This window comes from Dasypus novemcinctus, chromosome 9 (assembly GCF_030445035.2).
Source record: "Dasypus novemcinctus isolate mDasNov1 chromosome 9, mDasNov1.1.hap2, whole genome shotgun sequence".
NCBI classification, from domain to species: Eukaryota; Metazoa; Chordata; class Mammalia; order Cingulata; family Dasypodidae; genus Dasypus; species Dasypus novemcinctus.
In genome coordinates this window covers 37,753,204-37,771,523 of record NC_080681.1, presented here as the reverse complement: position 1 = coordinate 37,771,523, position 18,320 = coordinate 37,753,204, and the positions used below count along the sequence as shown (strand labels likewise).

Genomic DNA, 18,320 nt, shown 5'->3' with positions numbered 1-18,320 from the left:
TTAGCACTATGCTTGTTAAATATTTGTCCCAGAGACTTAATCTTTAGTCTGTTCATGTGCCAGTTGAGTCCTGAATCTCAGCAGAGTTGCAACTTTCTAGTTGATTGGACTCATTCAGGAAAGCCAACAAGGAGATGATGATGGACAATGCCCATCCCATGGAACAGAGTGTCTGCAACTGCAAGCAAGATAGTTCCATCCATCTGCCCTATGGTATTTAGGTCCCTCTCGATTAGAAACAGAATTGGCATCACCAACCTCAAATCCTCAATACTGGGAAAGGAAGAATGGACTAAAGTAGACTTGTGATTATTCTATTATAGACATTTTATTTTGCAACGGAAGAAATTTTATCATTAATATAAAGGCAGGGGCGGCGAGAGGTTCTGAAGGGAGGGAGAGGGAAGAATAGATATAACATGGGGCATTTGGGGACACTAGAATTGTCCTGCATGACATTGCAATGATGGATACAGGCCATTGTCAGGGAAAGAATGTAAACCATAATGTAAACTATAGTCCATGGTTAGTAGCAATGCTTCAATAAGTGTTCATCAATTTTAGCAAATGTACCACACTAATGAGGGTTGTTGTTAATATAGAAAAGTGTAGAAGGGGGAGTGGATGGGGCATATGGGAATTCCCTATATTTTTTATGTAACATTTATATAATCTAAAACTTTTTTAACAATAAAAATAAAGATAAAATTAAGAAGGAAAGAGCAGGCCGCAGGTCAGAAGCACAGACATGTCCTCTCTGCTTAATGGTGTCCCTTCTGCCCTAGTTCCTAAAGCTATGTCCTTTGTTTTTAGGACCCTAGAGATCAATGAATATAGCAAAGACATGGCAAGCTGGAGCCCTATTGGATGGCAGCTTGTGTATTTATTCAGCCAACATATTTTGAACTCCTGATGTTTATGTGAAGGGCTCTGTCCTAGGAGATAAAGATGATGATGAAGACGACCAAGTTCCTGAGACCCTGAGGTGGTAGGGGAGACAGAAGTAAACATGTAATTTCAGTTTCCTAATAGGATAAATATGCTATGGTAGGAATGACAAGTCAGCACAAAGGCAGCACATAAAACTGGCACCTCATCCAACCCGGGGATCAAGAAAGAGACTTAGGAGGAGCAGAGTTTGGCAAGTAAAGGGTATGGATTTGAGGAAGCAGGGTTGTTTCAAAATTAAGCAGTGCATAATTTTATAGGTTTTTACAAAATGTATAATGACTTGTATCTGTCATTGCAATATCATGCAGAACAATTCCAATGTCCCTCAAATGCCCTATGTTACACCTGTTTTTCCCTCTCCCTCCCCTCAGAACCTCTAGTTACCACTGTCTCTATCAATGTTACAAGTTCTTCCATTACTATATAATAATGTCTATTTTAGTCCATAGTTGCATTCTCCACCTTATGTTTCTGCTTTCCTAATCTTCAGGCTTTTTGGATGATGATACCTACTCTGCTTCCAATTGACAGGAGGCTTAAATCCTATGGGGCACATGGACATATCTATCTTGCTTGCAGTTGTAGATACTCTTTGCTTCTTGGCACAGGCATTGTCCATCATCATCCTTTTGTTAGTTGTCTTGGGTAAGTCTGATAAACTGTGGAGTACGTGTTAGCTGCAACTCTGCTGAGACTCAGGGCTCAACTGACGTATGTGCAGTCAGAAGATTTTGCATATCTGGGACATATATTTAACAGGTATATTGCTAATTATATTTTCAAATAAATGGGGCAGAAGAGCCATGTGTAGGAAAATTATAAATGAGTCTAACTCTTATACATTGGGGTGATAGGTTATCATATATTTCAAGGTAAGCCCACTAACAGGGTGGCAATTTCCTGTGGTTTTCTGCCCTGACTATAGTGTCTAGATGTCTCTCTAGAGCCCTCAGAAGCACCGCTGCTTGAGGTGTTGTTTACCTGTGGCAGTTAGTGTGATCCTCCTAAGACGTGCATAAACTTAACCTCTCCATTGACCTCCACTCACATTGAAATCTTTTAGCCATAAAAATTGGTATGTATTTAATATTTCCCCCTTTGGGTCAAGGTCTTTCTCCAGACGCATTGCCAACTGGTGCTCAGTAATAATCCCTCAATGCCAGGGAGGCTCATCCCTTGGAGTTATGCCCCATGCTGGTGGAGGAAGGTAGTACATTTATATGCTCAGTTTGGCACAAAGAGAGGCCACATTTGAGCAACAAGGAGGCTTTCAGGAGTAACTCTTAGGCAATATATATTACTAGGCTAAGTTTCAATTTCACAAGAAGGAAGTTTACAGGTACAATCATCAATATCCATGGCCTTGTGTATTGGTCTGTTCTCCTTCATTAGTCCCTGCCTATGTACTCTAGAGATTCTTGCCATTGTATTAGAGAATGTAGCAGTAATCCCCAGGATGGGAATTCAATATTTCTTTGGTTATTTTGTGGGTCTCCACCCACCAAGACAATGCCACATGACCACATGAACACATTCGTGTTCCATAGAGACAATTCCCCAGTGCACCCCTACTCACACATCTCCCCACCACCAACACTTCGCAATCATGATCCTCCCCTGCTACAGTTGCAAGCCTTCTGCAATCCAAAATCTCCCCCCAAATAAAGCAAAAAATTAAGAATTAAGAAGTTTATTTGCATTGTGCCACTGTAAGATCTGGTATGTTCTGTATGTTTCCCCATTGTTTTGTTTTTTTTTTCAGTTTATTTTCCAAGAAGCTTTAGTTATAGAAAAGCCACATAGCAAATATATGGATTCCTATATTTCCATCCCCTTTTCTTCCCCTATCAATAATATCCTACAGGAATATGGTACATTTGTTACAGTTGAAGAGAAAATATCAAAGCATTGCTACTAACCATGGTCAATGGTTTATATTATGGTTTACATTTTGCACCTTATACTTTCATAGGTTTTGACAAAATGTATAATGGCCTATGTACGTCATTGCAGGAGCAAACAAAACAATTCCAATACTCCCATAAATGCCGTGTTCCCCACATTCTTCCTAATACTTTGTTTTATCAGATGTCTATCGGTAGGGTGTGAACACAATTTACTGAAAATCCAGATTCCTTCACCAATGGCAAAAGCCAAATTTACCATGTATGAATTTCTGTGTAAATTTGCATCAATTTCTAAACTTTCAAGTCTATTTTATCATTGTTTGGATATTCAGGTCCCAGTACTCTTGTGCTAATTGTTAGGATTTTTTTAAGGCATGGGTAGAGCTAGTCCCTCATTAATTGTCTTTCTTCAGAATTGCATTGAATATATTTTAGTTTTCCATATATACTTTAAAAGAAATTTGTGTAGTCTAAAAATATCTTGATGTATTTCCATTTCATAATTTATTAAATCTGTACATTGACTTAAAGAACTGATATTTTTCTGTCTGTCCATTTACATGCATTTTTGTGTTTTTCCAATAATATTTTGAAGACGGTTTCATAAGAAACTGAAGTACTCAATTTGTTTTAATTATTATTAATAATTGTTATTGCAAATTGTTTTTTCCTCATAACTTGTAAGTTATTTCCAATTACTTTAAATAAATTAATTCAATGAAAATTAAGCTTGTTTTTTGTATGTGTTGGAGAAAAGGCAGTGCTCACTGGGATGCAGAGACTGATAATTGGAAGCAGAAAGTTTATTGGGAAATTCTCCCAATGGAGGGAGTCTAAAAAATGGACTTTGGCCTGTTCCTTAAAGAGGAAATATGAATTTATACAGTACCTTCCTAGGTGAGGAAATGATAGTAGATGGGAGGGGGTAGAGTGTCCGAGTGAGGTGCAGGGGCCAGTAGGAAGCCCTAGAGGTGAACATTTTTCCTTTGTTTGGCTAGAGGGTAGTGGGTTAGGGAGTTAACATTTTCTTGGAATGCTCAAGGATCAAGTGGTGCTTTGATTTGAAGGGAGTGAATGTCTCGATCTCACTTTACTCCTGTCTCCACGTGATTTCTTTATTCAACCTTAGGGGAAGTGCCATGCTTTCAGACACATAGGCTGGTGGGAGGGGGAGAGGGAGGCTTGTCTTTACTTAATGCATGTCAGAAGAAACTTAGTTACAGCTTGTTACTTATTGCAAACCTAGTAAGGGCAATCCTCTACCACTATGTCAAACTGATATTCTTTGGTAATCACTTTTTATTTAAAAATTTTTGTTGAATGAAACTAGAATGGTACATATACTTCACAAATGAGATACAGCATTAATCTATTAAAGAAAAGAAACTTTATTTTATAATTTCCTAACAAGAATTCTAAGCCTATTTCTTTTGTGAGGCAAGAATTTTCATCGCTAAACCAATTAGCTTACCAGCAGCAGGCGGTACTACCATTAAAATGTTCCCAGCTATATCAAGGAACTTTAGCAAATGTGAGGGGTCATTTTTTTCAGTTTCAATCTCTCTTTTGAGTTGATTTATCTCTTCACCTAACTCTGCAGATTTCTTTTTAAATCCTTCCTTAAGTAGTTCTTCTTGGACCTATACAAGAGAAAGAATATTCTTTTGAGAATCCCTAATTGTCAAGAGTCAGGATTTTGTATTTTACAACTTCAGCAGCTAAGTGCATGAGTATACTCTCTACCAACACAGAGAGTAGTAAGTGGGACTGTCCAATCTCCACGGGGTTGAACATTGATATTGAGGGTATCAATGATTTTCACCTTCCTAGAATTCCTCAGAACCATCTCAGTGAGGAAAAGCTGGGGTTGCAAAAGGCCAACTTTGAGAATTATACTTGCAATGTATTTCAGTCACAAGGTTGCCCTTTGGGAAGTAATGTAGGTTTGATGCTGATTATTACTTATGTCCACTTGTGGTAGAATGGCCACACACATATAACAAATAACAGGAATCTTGCTGCTGTTCATAAAATTGGATATCAGGATCGAGGTAGGCTTAGTAAAAGAATTTTCGTCTACGCTTGATAGGGTGCATCAGGCAACTCAGAAAAGAAAGGCAGTAAATTTGAAAGCTTTCAGCATCCTGCACTTGTTATCAAGGCAATCTGATACTTTAAACTCCAGTGGGGTTAATTTCAGGTATCTTTTTGGTTGCATCCCAAATCCTGAGAATTATAGGACCATAGAATTGAGACTCTATTCAATTGGGGAACAATGAGAATATCGGATTACAGCAAATGGCAGCCCAATGCCTTGGGGATGTTATTTGTTCTTCCAAAGGCTAATGCCAAGGAAGGTGCTGCAGACTTGTGGACATAAGGTCCTATTAAGGATCCAGAAGGATCTGAGGCATTAAGTGAATCATATGCCTTTTGTCCTTCCCTCTGGGATCACGACTTGGTTCAAATTTTGGTCCATACCTTCCTAAAGCACCTGGGCACTGTCCAGGCCTGACTTACCTTCAGCTTATGCTCCAGCATCCTTTCCTGCTCCCTCAGAATGTTTTCTCTTTCCTCCTTCATCTTCTTTATCAGTTGGGTCATGCTTTCCTCGAAGCTTCTCTCTAGGGCCTCCATCTTCAGCAGCTGCTCTTCCTGTTTCTGTTTTAGCAGATCGTTTTCCTTCTCGGCTGCCTCCTTTCGCACACGCTCCACTGCCCCATGAAGGTTCGAGAAATGGAAAAAAAATAACAGTCATGCCTGAGCCCAACACTGCTTAACACCTTACTCCTGCTCAGACACAAAACCAATTTGAAATCAGAAAATAACTGATTCCGTGTGGTGCCCACACCATCAAGAACATGTTTCAGAATGGGGTGGACAGGCACTGCCTGTCTGGTTCACATACATTCACAGTATGTTATTTTCTGATTTGGTTGAAGTGTGTGTTCTGCAGGAAAATAGAAAACCCATTGTCTCAGGATGATCTTTGTGTCCGATTTTCCACATAACTGCAGAAATCTCCCTGCCCTGCTGTGAGCTGAGGCCTGCCCCTGTACCTGCAATGGCCTTCTCTCCATCAGTGAGGGCTCTGTCTGACTGTAGGATGGATTCCTCTAACACCATCTGTGACTGCAAGAAGTTCTGGAGGACCTCATTTGCCTGAGAATCAAAGAAATGTTAGATAGCAAAGATCTAGTCTCTTGCTGGGTGTGGCAGTTTGAGATTATTTATGAGTCTCCAAAAGACAGATGATGTTTGTCAACTGGTCTATTCCTCTGGGTGTCATACCTTTTGAGTGCATTAGATTCAGCTGGCATGTCTTGATTAAATTTCCTGTTAAGATGACCTTTATTTGATGAGTTCAGTAGGGTTTGACTCAGGTTGGGTTCCCACCCCCTTGGTGGGCTGATATAAACAGATATTCACTCAAGAAGACACACCAGAAGAGAGAGAGAGAGCTCCGTAAATGCTGAAGGATAGAAGACTCAAATAGCTAAAGCCCAGGGAGAAATGAGCCTTTCACCTCATAGTTTGCAGCTGAAGAGAACAGAGCAGCCAAGCAGCTGATAAGGCCTGGAAAGAAACTAGCCCTACCGCAGCTTACAGCTGAGATCGGAAGAAGCTGGGCCCATGGAGCCTTAAGAGGAAGAAGGAAGGAGAGACCAGGAAGAGATTGCCTACCATCTTACTTCAACACGTGGCAACTGACTTTGATGAGAAAGCAACCTTGATTTGATTTAGGGCCTTGGGACTATAAGCTTTTACCCCCAATAAATACCCTTTATAAAAGCTAACAGATTTCTGGTACTACGCATCAGCACCCCTTTGACTAGTACACTGGAGAAATGATAATTCTATCAAATCCTAAATAGGGCCCTGTAAACTTTGCATTCTACTAAGCGTCCCCCAGTTGGTTACTTTCCTTCCATGGTTACAATATAAAGTCCAGGCCCATTTTGGGATATGAAGTCCTTCAAGCATTCTTCCTAGCTCTCCAACCTCCTCTTCTAGGTTGCCTTCCACCCCAGTCAACAAGATTTATCTACTCACACATATCCTCTTTTGATTGTACATATTTGCACATTCTTTTCTTCTGTAAGGGAACTCTTGTAACCTCTCTCAAATAGAATAACATCTATCTATACCTCAACTTGTTACTCTCATTTCCTCTGGGCTGCCTAATCAGTTTCTGCTGGCTATGTGACCTTGTCAAACTATTAACTACTCTGTTCAATCCACTTCTCAACTGTATGAAGTGGATAACAATAATACCTAATTCATATTATACTGAGGATTACATTGATTAAAATGCTCAGTATGTGTTACACTCTGTACTTAGCCCAAAAAGTCTCTAATTTTTTAATAAATAAAACAGTGTTCTCTCTCACCTGATTCCCAGTTTTAAACCATTTCTTTGGGAAGGAATATTTTCACCCTCTTCAAGAGTGTCTAAGTAATTGTAGATATAAAAGCTGAAATGCCAAAATATAACTATGCTCTGCTTCCGCCCACCACACCTGGGGCTCTGGTCTTACATTTTAAGGAACAGGAATAAATAAGATTGTCTGTCTAATCTAATCTGCTAATCTTCCCATGTAGGCCTTTATTCCTTACCTTAACTCCTTTTCTGGGTATGACCTTATAGTCCTGTTCAACCTTGGTCTTTGCTTCTAAGTAGAGCTTGTGCCCTCCAGGAATGAAGAAAATGCCTCTTGAAATATGTTCCATTAGGGGCTCTGAAAGTTGCTGAAGCTCAGCCTGGCAATATTTGACAGATGCCTCTTCATTCTGTAGGAATAAATTCTCCTTCTTTTTCTCTATGGTGACCTGTTAGGGAAATGTAGAGAAATACAACCAAAAGACACTTTTAGGTGGGAGGTGATCCTCTTGGAGAAAGCAGTCAGCCAGCCTCAGAGTGGAGTGGGACATGTTGTGGGCCAGGAGTCAGGAGATGTATTTTATTCCCAGTTTGGACCAATGTCTATGTATGACCTTTGGAACAGAAAATCTCCCTTTGACATCTGGCTTGTCATCTGTAAAATGATGGGAGAGGCCTCCAGGAATTCCATGGTTACTTCAGCTGTAGTATGGTTTCAGTGATACAGTAATCAACAATAAGGCACAGAATGTTGAATTGTGGCTTGATGTTGAGTTTCCTCATAGAAACTAGTTTGAGATGGATTAAAATGTGTTTAACAAAAAAAGCAAACTGCTCAATATGGACTAAATATCTGAGTACAATTCAGAACTCTTTATGAACACTCTCAGTGAGGATTTGAGTCTTTGAGAATATAGGAATAGAAAGTTTTTGGTTGCAGCTGGATATGAAAACCCACCTGCTTTTGTGTCACTTCTTCAATATGAAATATTATTTTTGTCTTAGTTTCAGACAGACGGAAAGACAGAACTTCGGTGAAGGGGCAAGCAGAATTAAAATTTTCCCCAATATTTCTCTCCCCTGCTGTCCGCACTCTGCATGTTCCTGAGCATGTGATATGGTGGATTTTATTCTCATGGTTAAATTATGTTATGTGGCACAAGCCAACTAGGAATTGCAGAGGACCTCAGTGGACTCTATCTAAACACATAAGCCCTTTAAAAGCAGAGAGTTTACTTCAACTTTTGGCAGAAAATGAAGTCAAAACTATTAAAGCTCAAGGTCCATACATAATTGCTAGTTTGAAGATAGAGTGGGGCACATGGAAACAACTGAAAGAGGTATCCAGGAGGTAGCAGTGACCCCAGCCAACAACCAGTAAGAAAATGGGACATGGATCCTATATCCACAAGGAATTGATTCAGTCAATACCTGAATGAATTTGCAAGTCCCCCAGATTCTCAAAGGAGAGCTCAGTCCAGCCAACACCTCGTTTCCATCCTGTTATCATTAGCAGAGCACCCAGTCCCCTGGTGACAGACTTCTGGCCCACAAAACTTTGAGCTAATAATTGGGTGTTGTTTACAGGTGTTAAATTTTAATCTATTATGGAGGAATAGTAAACTAAAAATGGCCCTATTTTAGAAAGAGGGTGAATTGTAGCCCTGTAGTTCCCTGCCATTCATGAGACTGTAGGCTCCTTCTACAATAAGGAGATGGCCCATGGGTTCAAAAAGGTAGACTCCAAGCAGTCTTCTAGAAGACCAGGAATCAAAAAGAATTAATTCAAAGATACAGCACCAGAAGCTCCTTGTAGAACTTCTGCTTGTCATCCTTGAAGGAGTGCTCCATGAAGATGGCAGTGGCTTCCTTCTCACAGCCCATGTGCACATCCAGCAGCTCCTGGAGCGTGTCTGTGGGGAGCTTTACTAGCTGGGCCATCTGCTCGCTGTAGTGGTCAGCTGCCTTCTGCACGGCCACCGAGTTCTCACGCTGGGCCAGCGTTGTCACCGCATTCTCCAAACAAGGCACCGCTCCACTGTTGATGGTATCCACGTAGGTCACCACCAGAGTCCCCAGCCCTGAATGAGGCAAAGTATTTCAAAATAAATAGGAAGTTCTTTTACATCAGCTTACAAGACTACGAATCATGCTCTGAATATCACAAAACCTTATTTGATATAAATATACTTTTCTATTTTTATGAACCCATTTTTTCTAATATTATTTTTGTTTTTTCTTTTCACATTATTGTCTATTTCTCCTATTGTATAATTACAATTTTAAACTAATCTTCATGGCCAATATGCTTGGGGACTTCTTGGAGAAATACTTTCCCTTTATAATAAAAAAGGAGTCTATTGACAGGCAAAGAAAGTGTATAAATAAGACAGCTTGGTAATTTGTGTGGCCCCTTACAAGAGGAAAATGAGGGCCCTTGTTGAAAATAATCATGAATTTCAAAGACAGTGACACAGAGCATGGGGAGATGTTTTGAGAATAGCGCCCTGTGTGACTGTGACGATCACATGCTGTGGAGTCCAGTGGGTCCTTGGGCCCTGGTTCCCCCTCCCTAAGGGAAGCTCAGCAGGCAGCAGGTAGCTGCCTGTGTGCCCCAGGACACAAGGTGAAATTTACCATACCTCGCCACTGGGAAACAGTGTGCCCATGGCGTTGTAAGTTGTTCTCTTATCAAAACTTTATACTCCCTTCCTGCAATAACTTCATTAGACCCCTTCTGTGGGTTTCATGTGATACTATGAAAAACTCTGCCCTCATACCCCTTATATTGACTCTCATTTTCCTGCTTCTTTGCAGAGCACTCACTACTTCAAATCTCTGAACAGCTGATTTTGGAAACCCTCTTTTCTATGTAAGTCCCAATAAAGCTGGTGTCTGACACTGTGCAGAGTACATTCTTTCATCTTGTAGCTGCCCGGACCTGTGCCCTCCAGAAGTCGGGTTGTAACATATGCCCAGGAAGCCTGCGCTCTGTGTGTGTGTATTATAGGAGGTCCCAGGGATTGAACCCAGAACCTCATACATGTGAAGCGCGCACTCAACCACTGAGCTATACCTACTCCACATATACATGGATTATATTTAATTATGTTTCTTGGACTCTAATAGGCTGGCAGGAACTCATGGTCTGCTTTTTATTCCTGACTTACATAAATTCACAAAGTAGTCTTTATACCCTCTCTGAGAAGCACTTATCCATAAGAGTTCTCACAAGACAGATATTTTCTCTTAACCTATTTTGATTTTTTAGAATTACTGGTTTAGGCTCTTGACATATATTAAGTCTCAATAAATTTTAATTTACTAGAATTTAATTAATAAACCTGCATTTTAAAATGTGGCTTGAACATATGCTTCACTACATTCTCGTACAGGTACATACAAAACTCCTGACAAACCATAATCACAGATTCATCACATACACTGATCACAGAAGGACGCGCTTTGGGGCAAAGGTGACTCACGTTTTCCTGTGACAGTGATTCCCTCTCTCAGGGTCTTTACCTTCACATGGGTGAAGATATAGGAGCAGAAATTTTTTACTTGCAACTGGAAAGTATGATCTAGCTGGTCTTGTGGCAAGTCTTCAAGATGAGCTAAGAGATTTTTGTCACTTGTGGGCCAGTCAAAGACAAAGCACTTCCGTTTTGGAAAGAACTGCCTGATACACTCTCTAGGCATATTGGACTTTTGGTTTTTGTGACTTCTTCCTACAGAAGTGAAAAAGGAGCAATCGTTGAATGTATAGCCTTCAGACAAGGGGGCCGAGGAGTTTTGGTTCCAGGAATTTTTGCATTATTACAGGTCTTGTAACTGTTAAGTTGCATTTAATCCAAACAAATGGCAACTAGTCACAAATCAACATTGTGCCAATCTAGCAAAGGAAAGGAAAATCCATTTTGCACTGTTTAGAGATTTAGGGAAGTACTGGTGGAGAGAAAGGAAGACATTCATCTCAAGTGAAGAGACACATTGTTGGTTCCCTCAGCAGTTGGGTCATATCCTATAGGTTAATTTTTATTGATTGATTGAGTAATTGATTGATTTAATATTTAATGTTTATTGACTGATTAATTAATGGAAAAACAGTGAGAAGTACTTTTCTGATGTTATTGTCTCTATGTCATAAATGAGACGTGGTCCTTAAAGTAATTTTTTTCTTTTTTTTACGTATAGGGGATTGAATTGAGGACCTTGTTCATGTGAAGCAGGCATTCAACCACTTTAGCTATACTCACTCGCCCTTAACGTAAGTTTATGCTAGAAATAAGGATAAGATGTTGCTTATAAAATATCAGAGGGAAGACAGATGATACCAAGGTTAGTAAAGAAAAACTTATAAATTAGAGCCAAAAAATACACACAAGGAGCAGATGTGGCTCAAGCATTTGGGAACCTGCCTCCCACGTGGGAGGTCTCACATTTGGTTCCCAATGCCTCCTGAAAAAAATAAAAAGCAAACAACAAGCAAAATAAGTATGGGAGTCAACTCAGGGAAGCCGATGTGGCTCAGCGCTTGGGCACTAGCTTCCCACATATGAGGAGCAGGGTTCAATCCCCAGCCCCAGGTACCTCAAAAAACAAAAAACAAAAACAAAAAAATGCACATAATAACTATGTTTAGGTTTTCTTTAGCATAAACCTCAAAACTGTCTGTTTTCCCAAATGTAATTTGGTGGTGAGGCTGTGAATCTTCTCAGGTAAAACATGGCTAAAAGCTTACAGGGTCAGTGGAAAAGGAAGATGCATGCTGAAAAGAGAAAAAAGAATGCCCCAAAGGAGCTCAGCAGACTTAAAAGTATTCTCAAAGTAGATGGTGATGTTTTAATGAAAGACGTTCAAGAGATCGCAGTGGTGTTTGTACCCACATATTACCAAGACAAAATGCAGTGTGTGGTGAAAGAGGAAAAAGATGACATGAAAATGGAGACTGATATTAAGAGAAACAAAAGAGTCATCTAGACCAGCATGGACAATACCCAGTATGGATGAACCAGAGGCAAAGAAAAAGACTGAAGGCAAAGCGAGAGAAAGGAAAGGGAAAAGGCAAAGCAAAAGCAGTGAAGGCAGTAAAGGGTTTGATCTGGTAGACTAAAAGAAACGTGAAAAATGACACATTGGACAGATGTTTGATTAGAATATATACATCAATTTCACTTTCCAATTTGTTTTCCTATTTGTTTCTATATTTTAACTTGGTCTTTTTCTTCAATTCCAACCCATCATTCTCCTTAATTTTTAATGGAAATGTAAATAAAATGTTTTCTTCCATGAAAAAAGCAAAAAACAAAAAGAAACATAATTGGGAGATACCACCACTTTTCTATATCATATCAAACTTGGTAGTCTTCTCAAAGTAAATAGTTGGCATGGATCAGCTGCTCAATAATGTTGAAAGAATGAATAAATAAATTAATAATTAATAAAAAGGGATAGTCCCTGTAGCTGCTATCAGTCATCCATCCTCCTAAATAAGATCCATGTAGTAAACTTACAATGTTAAATTTGTATCATGTTGTGGATGTGTAAGGCCATAAGAATCAAGAAGGTGATACCATAAGAAAGCTCTCATGAAGGACTTGATAGTCTAACTAGAAAGATTTGTCATGATTTTTTTCTGGATCATTTTGCATATGAATACTCTTTCCTGAAAAATGTGACTATCCTGGCACTAGTAAAATATACTGCATAGAATATACTTTCAAAATTAGGTCATTTTATTTCATTGTGATTCTGTGCTTACCGACTTCCAATCTAATTAGCTGTTTTCCTCAATATCAAACAAGATGAGCACTTAATATGGAACAAAAGTCTACGGACTTTAGGAACTTATAGCACTGGTTGTAATCTGCAATTGGTCTCAGATCATTTGGTCCAACATTAAGTTTAAACTCCAGCTGCTCTGGTTCCTCATGTAGTAATAACTGGCAACAAACCATGCCTACCTTTCAATCACCATTCAACTTTTTCATCCAGTTTCAAAAATAAATGGAAGTCAAGTCATCCTCAACCTGGCTTAGTTGATCCACCTCTTCCTGAAACTTCTACCACCCTGCCCATACTCTGATACCTGGAATCAGCTTCAAGGCATTCTCCAGGTACTCATCTTCGGTGATGGGGGATTCCTCAAACTTCAGTTCCAGGGTGAAATCCCGTATAGTCCAAATGAAATCTGGAAAGAAACTGACAAACTCGGTGGAGTCATCGAATTCATCAGAATTGGAAAAGGATTTTGCCTTGATTAGGTCTGTTAGTTCAATAACATAGCTGGGAACTTGGTTAAGGAAGGAGAAACACCATTCGCCATGTTTTCCAAATCCAACTTAAAAACAAATTTTTATAATCATTCACTTTTCTCTGTGTACCTTCCACTTCAACCATGATAGCTGAGTCATGAAAAGAAGAAATATTCTGTTTCCCTTCCCGTAAACCAGTGACCTTGGGCTGGTCCTGAAGGATACTGAAGCTGCTCCAGGGCCTGGTGGTTGATGGTGCTCACGCTGTTGTAGACTAAGGCGCTGCTCAGAAGCACGGCCAGCGCGAAGATCCAGGAGTCGTTCTTAGGGTCACCCTGGAGCGCACAGCAGAGCGGGGGACTTAGGAGGCCACGTTTCATTCCACTGTTTGCCCATTCACTCTTTTAGCTGTACTATATGTAGTTGAGTTGGGACACATAAATTTTGGAGATGATCCTAATTTCAAACCTCACTTTTGGTATTTATATTAACCCTGTCAGGGCTTTGGTGTTTCAGCTATTCAAGTGAGTGAGAATGTGCAAACTGTGGAAAATGTTTAAAATAAAGTAAAAGAAGTATATGTTTTCACACATGCTTGTATGTGCTTAAAACAACTCTGACAGATATATTAATTAAGTTAAAAAAAAAAAAAGAAAGGATGGAATAGGCTAAACTAGGTTGAGTGAGACCTGGGAGGATGGGAGCAGGGTATCTAGTAGGATTTTACACTGTATAGGTATTCTTTTTATTGGGATAACCTTATTACTATATAATTTGTTTTCATTGTAATTATATATTATATATATTTAACATAATTCTGAGAAAGAGTCAGTAGGCTTCACCAGGTTTCCAAAGGCATCCATGGCACAAAAAAAGTTAAGAATCCTGTTCTAAAGGATCACATCTTTCCATTGTTGCCCTTCCTTAAAAAAAAATTGTGGTAACATAAATATAAAATAAAATTAGCCATTTTAACCACTTTAAAATGTTTATTTTAGTGGCATTAATTACATTCACAATATCACATTCACCATCAATTACAATTTACCACTGAATAAAAAAACTTTTTCAGCACCCCACACAGAAACTGTATCCATTAAGCAATCATTCCTCATACGCCTTAACTCAACTCCTGGTAACTTCTAATCTACCAACTTCTTCCCCACCACAAGCAAAAAACATATAATACAGCTTGTAGAATACAGTAGATGAGAAGATACAAGCAGGCGATTTTTCCTTTGACAAATTTTTATAGATCATGGTCTATATTAAGGACACATATGCTATTCAAATTTATTCAACAACTATTCATTAGACATCTTGAAATGTCAGACACTACATTAGGTTGTGTGGATGCCAAGTTCCATACACTAGTCTCTTCCCTAGAAAGTATGACTTTCTGTAATGGCAACTGTGCAAACATGTGCATGAAACCTAGATGATAATCATGGTAGAAGTGGAGCCAAAATCATAGTGTAAAAGAAAAAGGTATAATTTCAATAAATGGGAACAAGTAACTTGAGATTTCAGAGGAAGAAAGGACTTCATCTGACTGGGGTTCGATTCCCATAGGTAGCTGGGCTTTAAGAATTGATAAAATGTAGACATAAGAGAGTTGAAGGGATGATGCAGATGGAATACAAGCCACATCTGAAATGTTAGAAATCTCAGGTCATAGAAGTTATTTTAGAAGTATTACATTTGATTGAAGCAGTGGATTCACATGCAAAAGGGGAAGGTGAGGCTGGAAACAAGACAGGAAGGGCTTTAAAGCTGCACAAATGGAAGTAGATACTAGTCAGTTCACACCATAATAAATTCTGTAGTCAGCAAGTAGTTCTACTTCCATCATTAATTTATAAGATGGTATATTACAGTTCCTTGAACAAATGTAGCATCTGGATTCTATGCTTGACAGACATGACCTTGAAGACTGCAAACAATTTTTATAGTTTAAAGAAAATCTTCCTGAACTCTTTGTATATTATTACCCAAAACACCCAATTTATATTTTTAACAAGTAGGAATTGACTAAACAGAAGTCCCACTTTAAACTCAAGAACCCACCTTTTTTTAATACTGAGATTGCTATTGAGAACTTTAAAATTGAAGACAGAGTTTCTAAATTCTTTTTTTTAAATTTTAAGTGAGGGGTGGATACCAACAGTTTAATGCTGTAATGTGAAAAAAAGGAATAATAGTTTATTGCACCTAATACAATAAAAACACAATCCCTAACACCATATTTTCAGTTAGTGAAGCTGAAACTTTCATAAAAGGTGGGTAAAGAATTAATCTCCAAAGCTGAGAAACTGGAACCAAATTTTACAAATGCTCAAGCCTTTCTGTAAAGCTCAAGGTTTTTGAAAACTGTATTTAAGTTGGTTACTTCACTGAGACTCCACTTTCAAGGCTTCTACCTCCATCTCTACACACAGTTTAACTGGTAGCTCCCATTAATCCCACATGTGAACCTTTAGCTGTTACTCTAGGAAGTTTCTCTAACCTCTTGGACTGGATTAAGTGCCCATTTCTCACATCTACACCACACTGTGTGTCCTTGTTGTCTCTCCAACTTGCCTCCAGCACTTTTTCTTTGCTCACTGTTGTTATCTATAGTACTTGGCTCAGAGCCCTGGAATTCAGCCATGCAATAAGTATTTATTATATTGTATCATCTACCCTAGTGTTAAATGTAAGAAGATCTTGCCTTTATACCAAACTACTGAGTTTACCAAGGGAGAAAGATTTAAAAAATCAAGTTTGCAGGAATAGGTCAGCAAAGTTCAAGTGGCCAATAAAAGGTAAGTGGAGAATCTTGGACAAAGAAAATGTTTCTACAACTCTGTGCCTTACCTTTTCCACATCCCCCAGCCCCTCAGTGTCCAGAAGGACCAGGGTGTGGTTCTCCTTGTAGGGGTGAGGCACACACCACATCCAGATGCCCTTGGTTTCAGACCTCACTGTGGAACCCAGGTGGAAGCCTGCAAAGGAAGAGGAGAAACCAATATGGATGATTTGGGGGCTTGAGAAACGAGTATTTTGAGGTCCTACCCCAGTGGACCTGAGCCAAAGTGGAAGAAAGGCATTATATTTAAAAAAATGCTTTTTGTTTTATATAGATAGAGAAGCCTAACAGGACAATGACAAATTTTCCTAAAAGTCAATAAGATCCAAGAGAGACAACAAAGGGAAAAAGAAAGACTGGTAATGGAATTTAAAACCATAGGAAATACTAATGGCAAATACATATGTGAAAAGGAACTCAACCTTAGATTTAGTGAGGCAAATAACATGCAACTATGTAATCACCAGCTCAGCAAAATTACATGCTGTTGCCCAATTTTTGTAAGGAATTGGAAAGTTCTCAATTACTGCTAAGAAGCATACAAATTTCACAAAAGTTTGAAGGGTTATTTGATATCACTGTGAATCCTGAGATACACATAACTTCTCATCTAGCAATTCCCCTTCTGGAATAGTATACAAGGGAAGCTTATGGATATGTGTACCAGGATAAAAATAAAAGAATATTCATGTTCATAAAAGATAAAAATGAGAGCTAATACATAAGTTCATCAGTTACAAAGGGATAAAGAAATTGTGGTATCTTCATACAATTGCCTACTATAAAGCTGTGAAAATATATAAATTACAGGAACATATGAGGAATTGAATAAAGCTTATAGACTATTTGTTGAGCAAAAGTATCAAGCCATCCAAAGAATACTTACAATAGAATTCCATTTACATAAAGTTTAAAAACACGACAAACTAAATTGTTTTTAAGAAATACCAAAGTGGATTGTAACCAGATTTGAAAATGTGGGGAAGGTATGTCCTGAAATATCAAAATATTGGTGAACTCTACTGAGGGTGTGTGACGGTGATTTGGGCCTTTGTGTATTGACAATGGTTTATGTCTTACTTGGGCAGAAATAACAAAGGTGTTCACTTTATATTTATTAATTTTACTGCACATTTGTGCTTTCTGCACTTGTCTATATGTGTAATAGTTAACCTATTTGAAAAATGTTAATAAGAGAGTAAAAAGCTATACTTTACCAATATTTTGCTATGAAAAGGAACAGAAAAATCACATCATAACTCCATTGAGAAATAAGATATAAAAAGACCCTTCTTTCCTCTTTCCCACCCTCCCTCCCTTCCATCATTCTTTCTTCTTTACAGTTTAAAAAATAAGATATATTAGACTAAATTGGTATGTTACTTGGAATAACCCTATATTTTAGGGAAAAGTGATTTGGAAGAAAGAAAATGAAAAATGATGGGAACTGAGTATATAATCAGGTAAGAAAGGGTGGGATCCAAAAGACTAGTAGGGTTTTGATAAGGTTTGGGAGAACTCTTCTATCTTACTGGAGAAAATATTGGTATTTTGTGGTGAGATGAGTTGAGGTTGTAAATTTGGTGGTAAGAATTAGGTTCCTTCACTGAAATGAGCTGGGCCCTTCCTTACGCTGAAACTCTTGGAGGTGTGCTCAGCCTGCACTATCACCAGTTTCAGGCAAAAGGCCCCTGCCTGCCCTGGGAAAGCACTCACCGTGGTTCTGTCCTGCTAGGAGGTTCATCAGGTAGGACTTTCCAGTACGATACAGCCCCACAATGGTCACCACAATCACAGGTTGTGCTATCTCATCAAGAATCTTTAATGCTTCTGGGTTCACTGTTAGTTTCTCTTTCACATTTTCCACCAGACAAATTGGGGCTGTCATGCTGGGTCCAGATGCCATGGTGATCTACAGATCCAGAGGAGCCACTTGTAGCAATCTGATAATATTTGTGAATTTCAAAAAAAAGAGA

At 38.8% G+C, this 18,320-nt stretch overlaps 1 protein-coding gene across 3 annotated transcripts in view; it reads right to left on the bottom strand.

Moving 5' to 3' along the window:
* Window positions 1-4,228: 4,228 nt before the first annotated feature.
* Window positions 4,229-18,320, bottom strand: part of LOC101427812 (guanylate-binding protein 4) — a 32,035-nt gene continuing 17,943 nt past the window's right edge. Inside the window, exons 3-12 of one of the 3 annotated variants that reach the window (XM_004469681.4) lie at window positions 18,061-18,256; window positions 16,353-16,480; window positions 13,722-13,831; window positions 13,331-13,527; window positions 10,725-10,970; window positions 9,040-9,320; window positions 7,476-7,688; window positions 5,918-6,020; window positions 5,379-5,572; window positions 4,229-4,498 (exon numbers count right to left, since the gene is read on the bottom strand). In XM_004469681.4, coding sequence (XP_004469738.1) covers window positions 4,280-4,498; window positions 5,379-5,572; window positions 5,918-6,020; window positions 7,476-7,688; window positions 9,040-9,320; window positions 10,725-10,970; window positions 13,331-13,527; window positions 13,722-13,831; window positions 16,353-16,480; window positions 18,061-18,250 — 1,881 coding nt within the window. In that variant the 5' untranslated portion in view covers window positions 18,251-18,256 and the 3' untranslated portion in view covers window positions 4,229-4,279. Of the gene's footprint in view, window positions 4,499-5,378; window positions 5,573-5,917; window positions 6,021-7,475; window positions 7,689-9,039; window positions 9,321-10,724; window positions 10,971-13,330; window positions 13,528-13,721; window positions 13,832-16,352; window positions 16,481-18,060; window positions 18,288-18,320 lie in introns of all 3 variants that reach the window. The other 2 variants (XM_004469680.5, XM_004469682.4) reach the window with 2 other exon arrangements.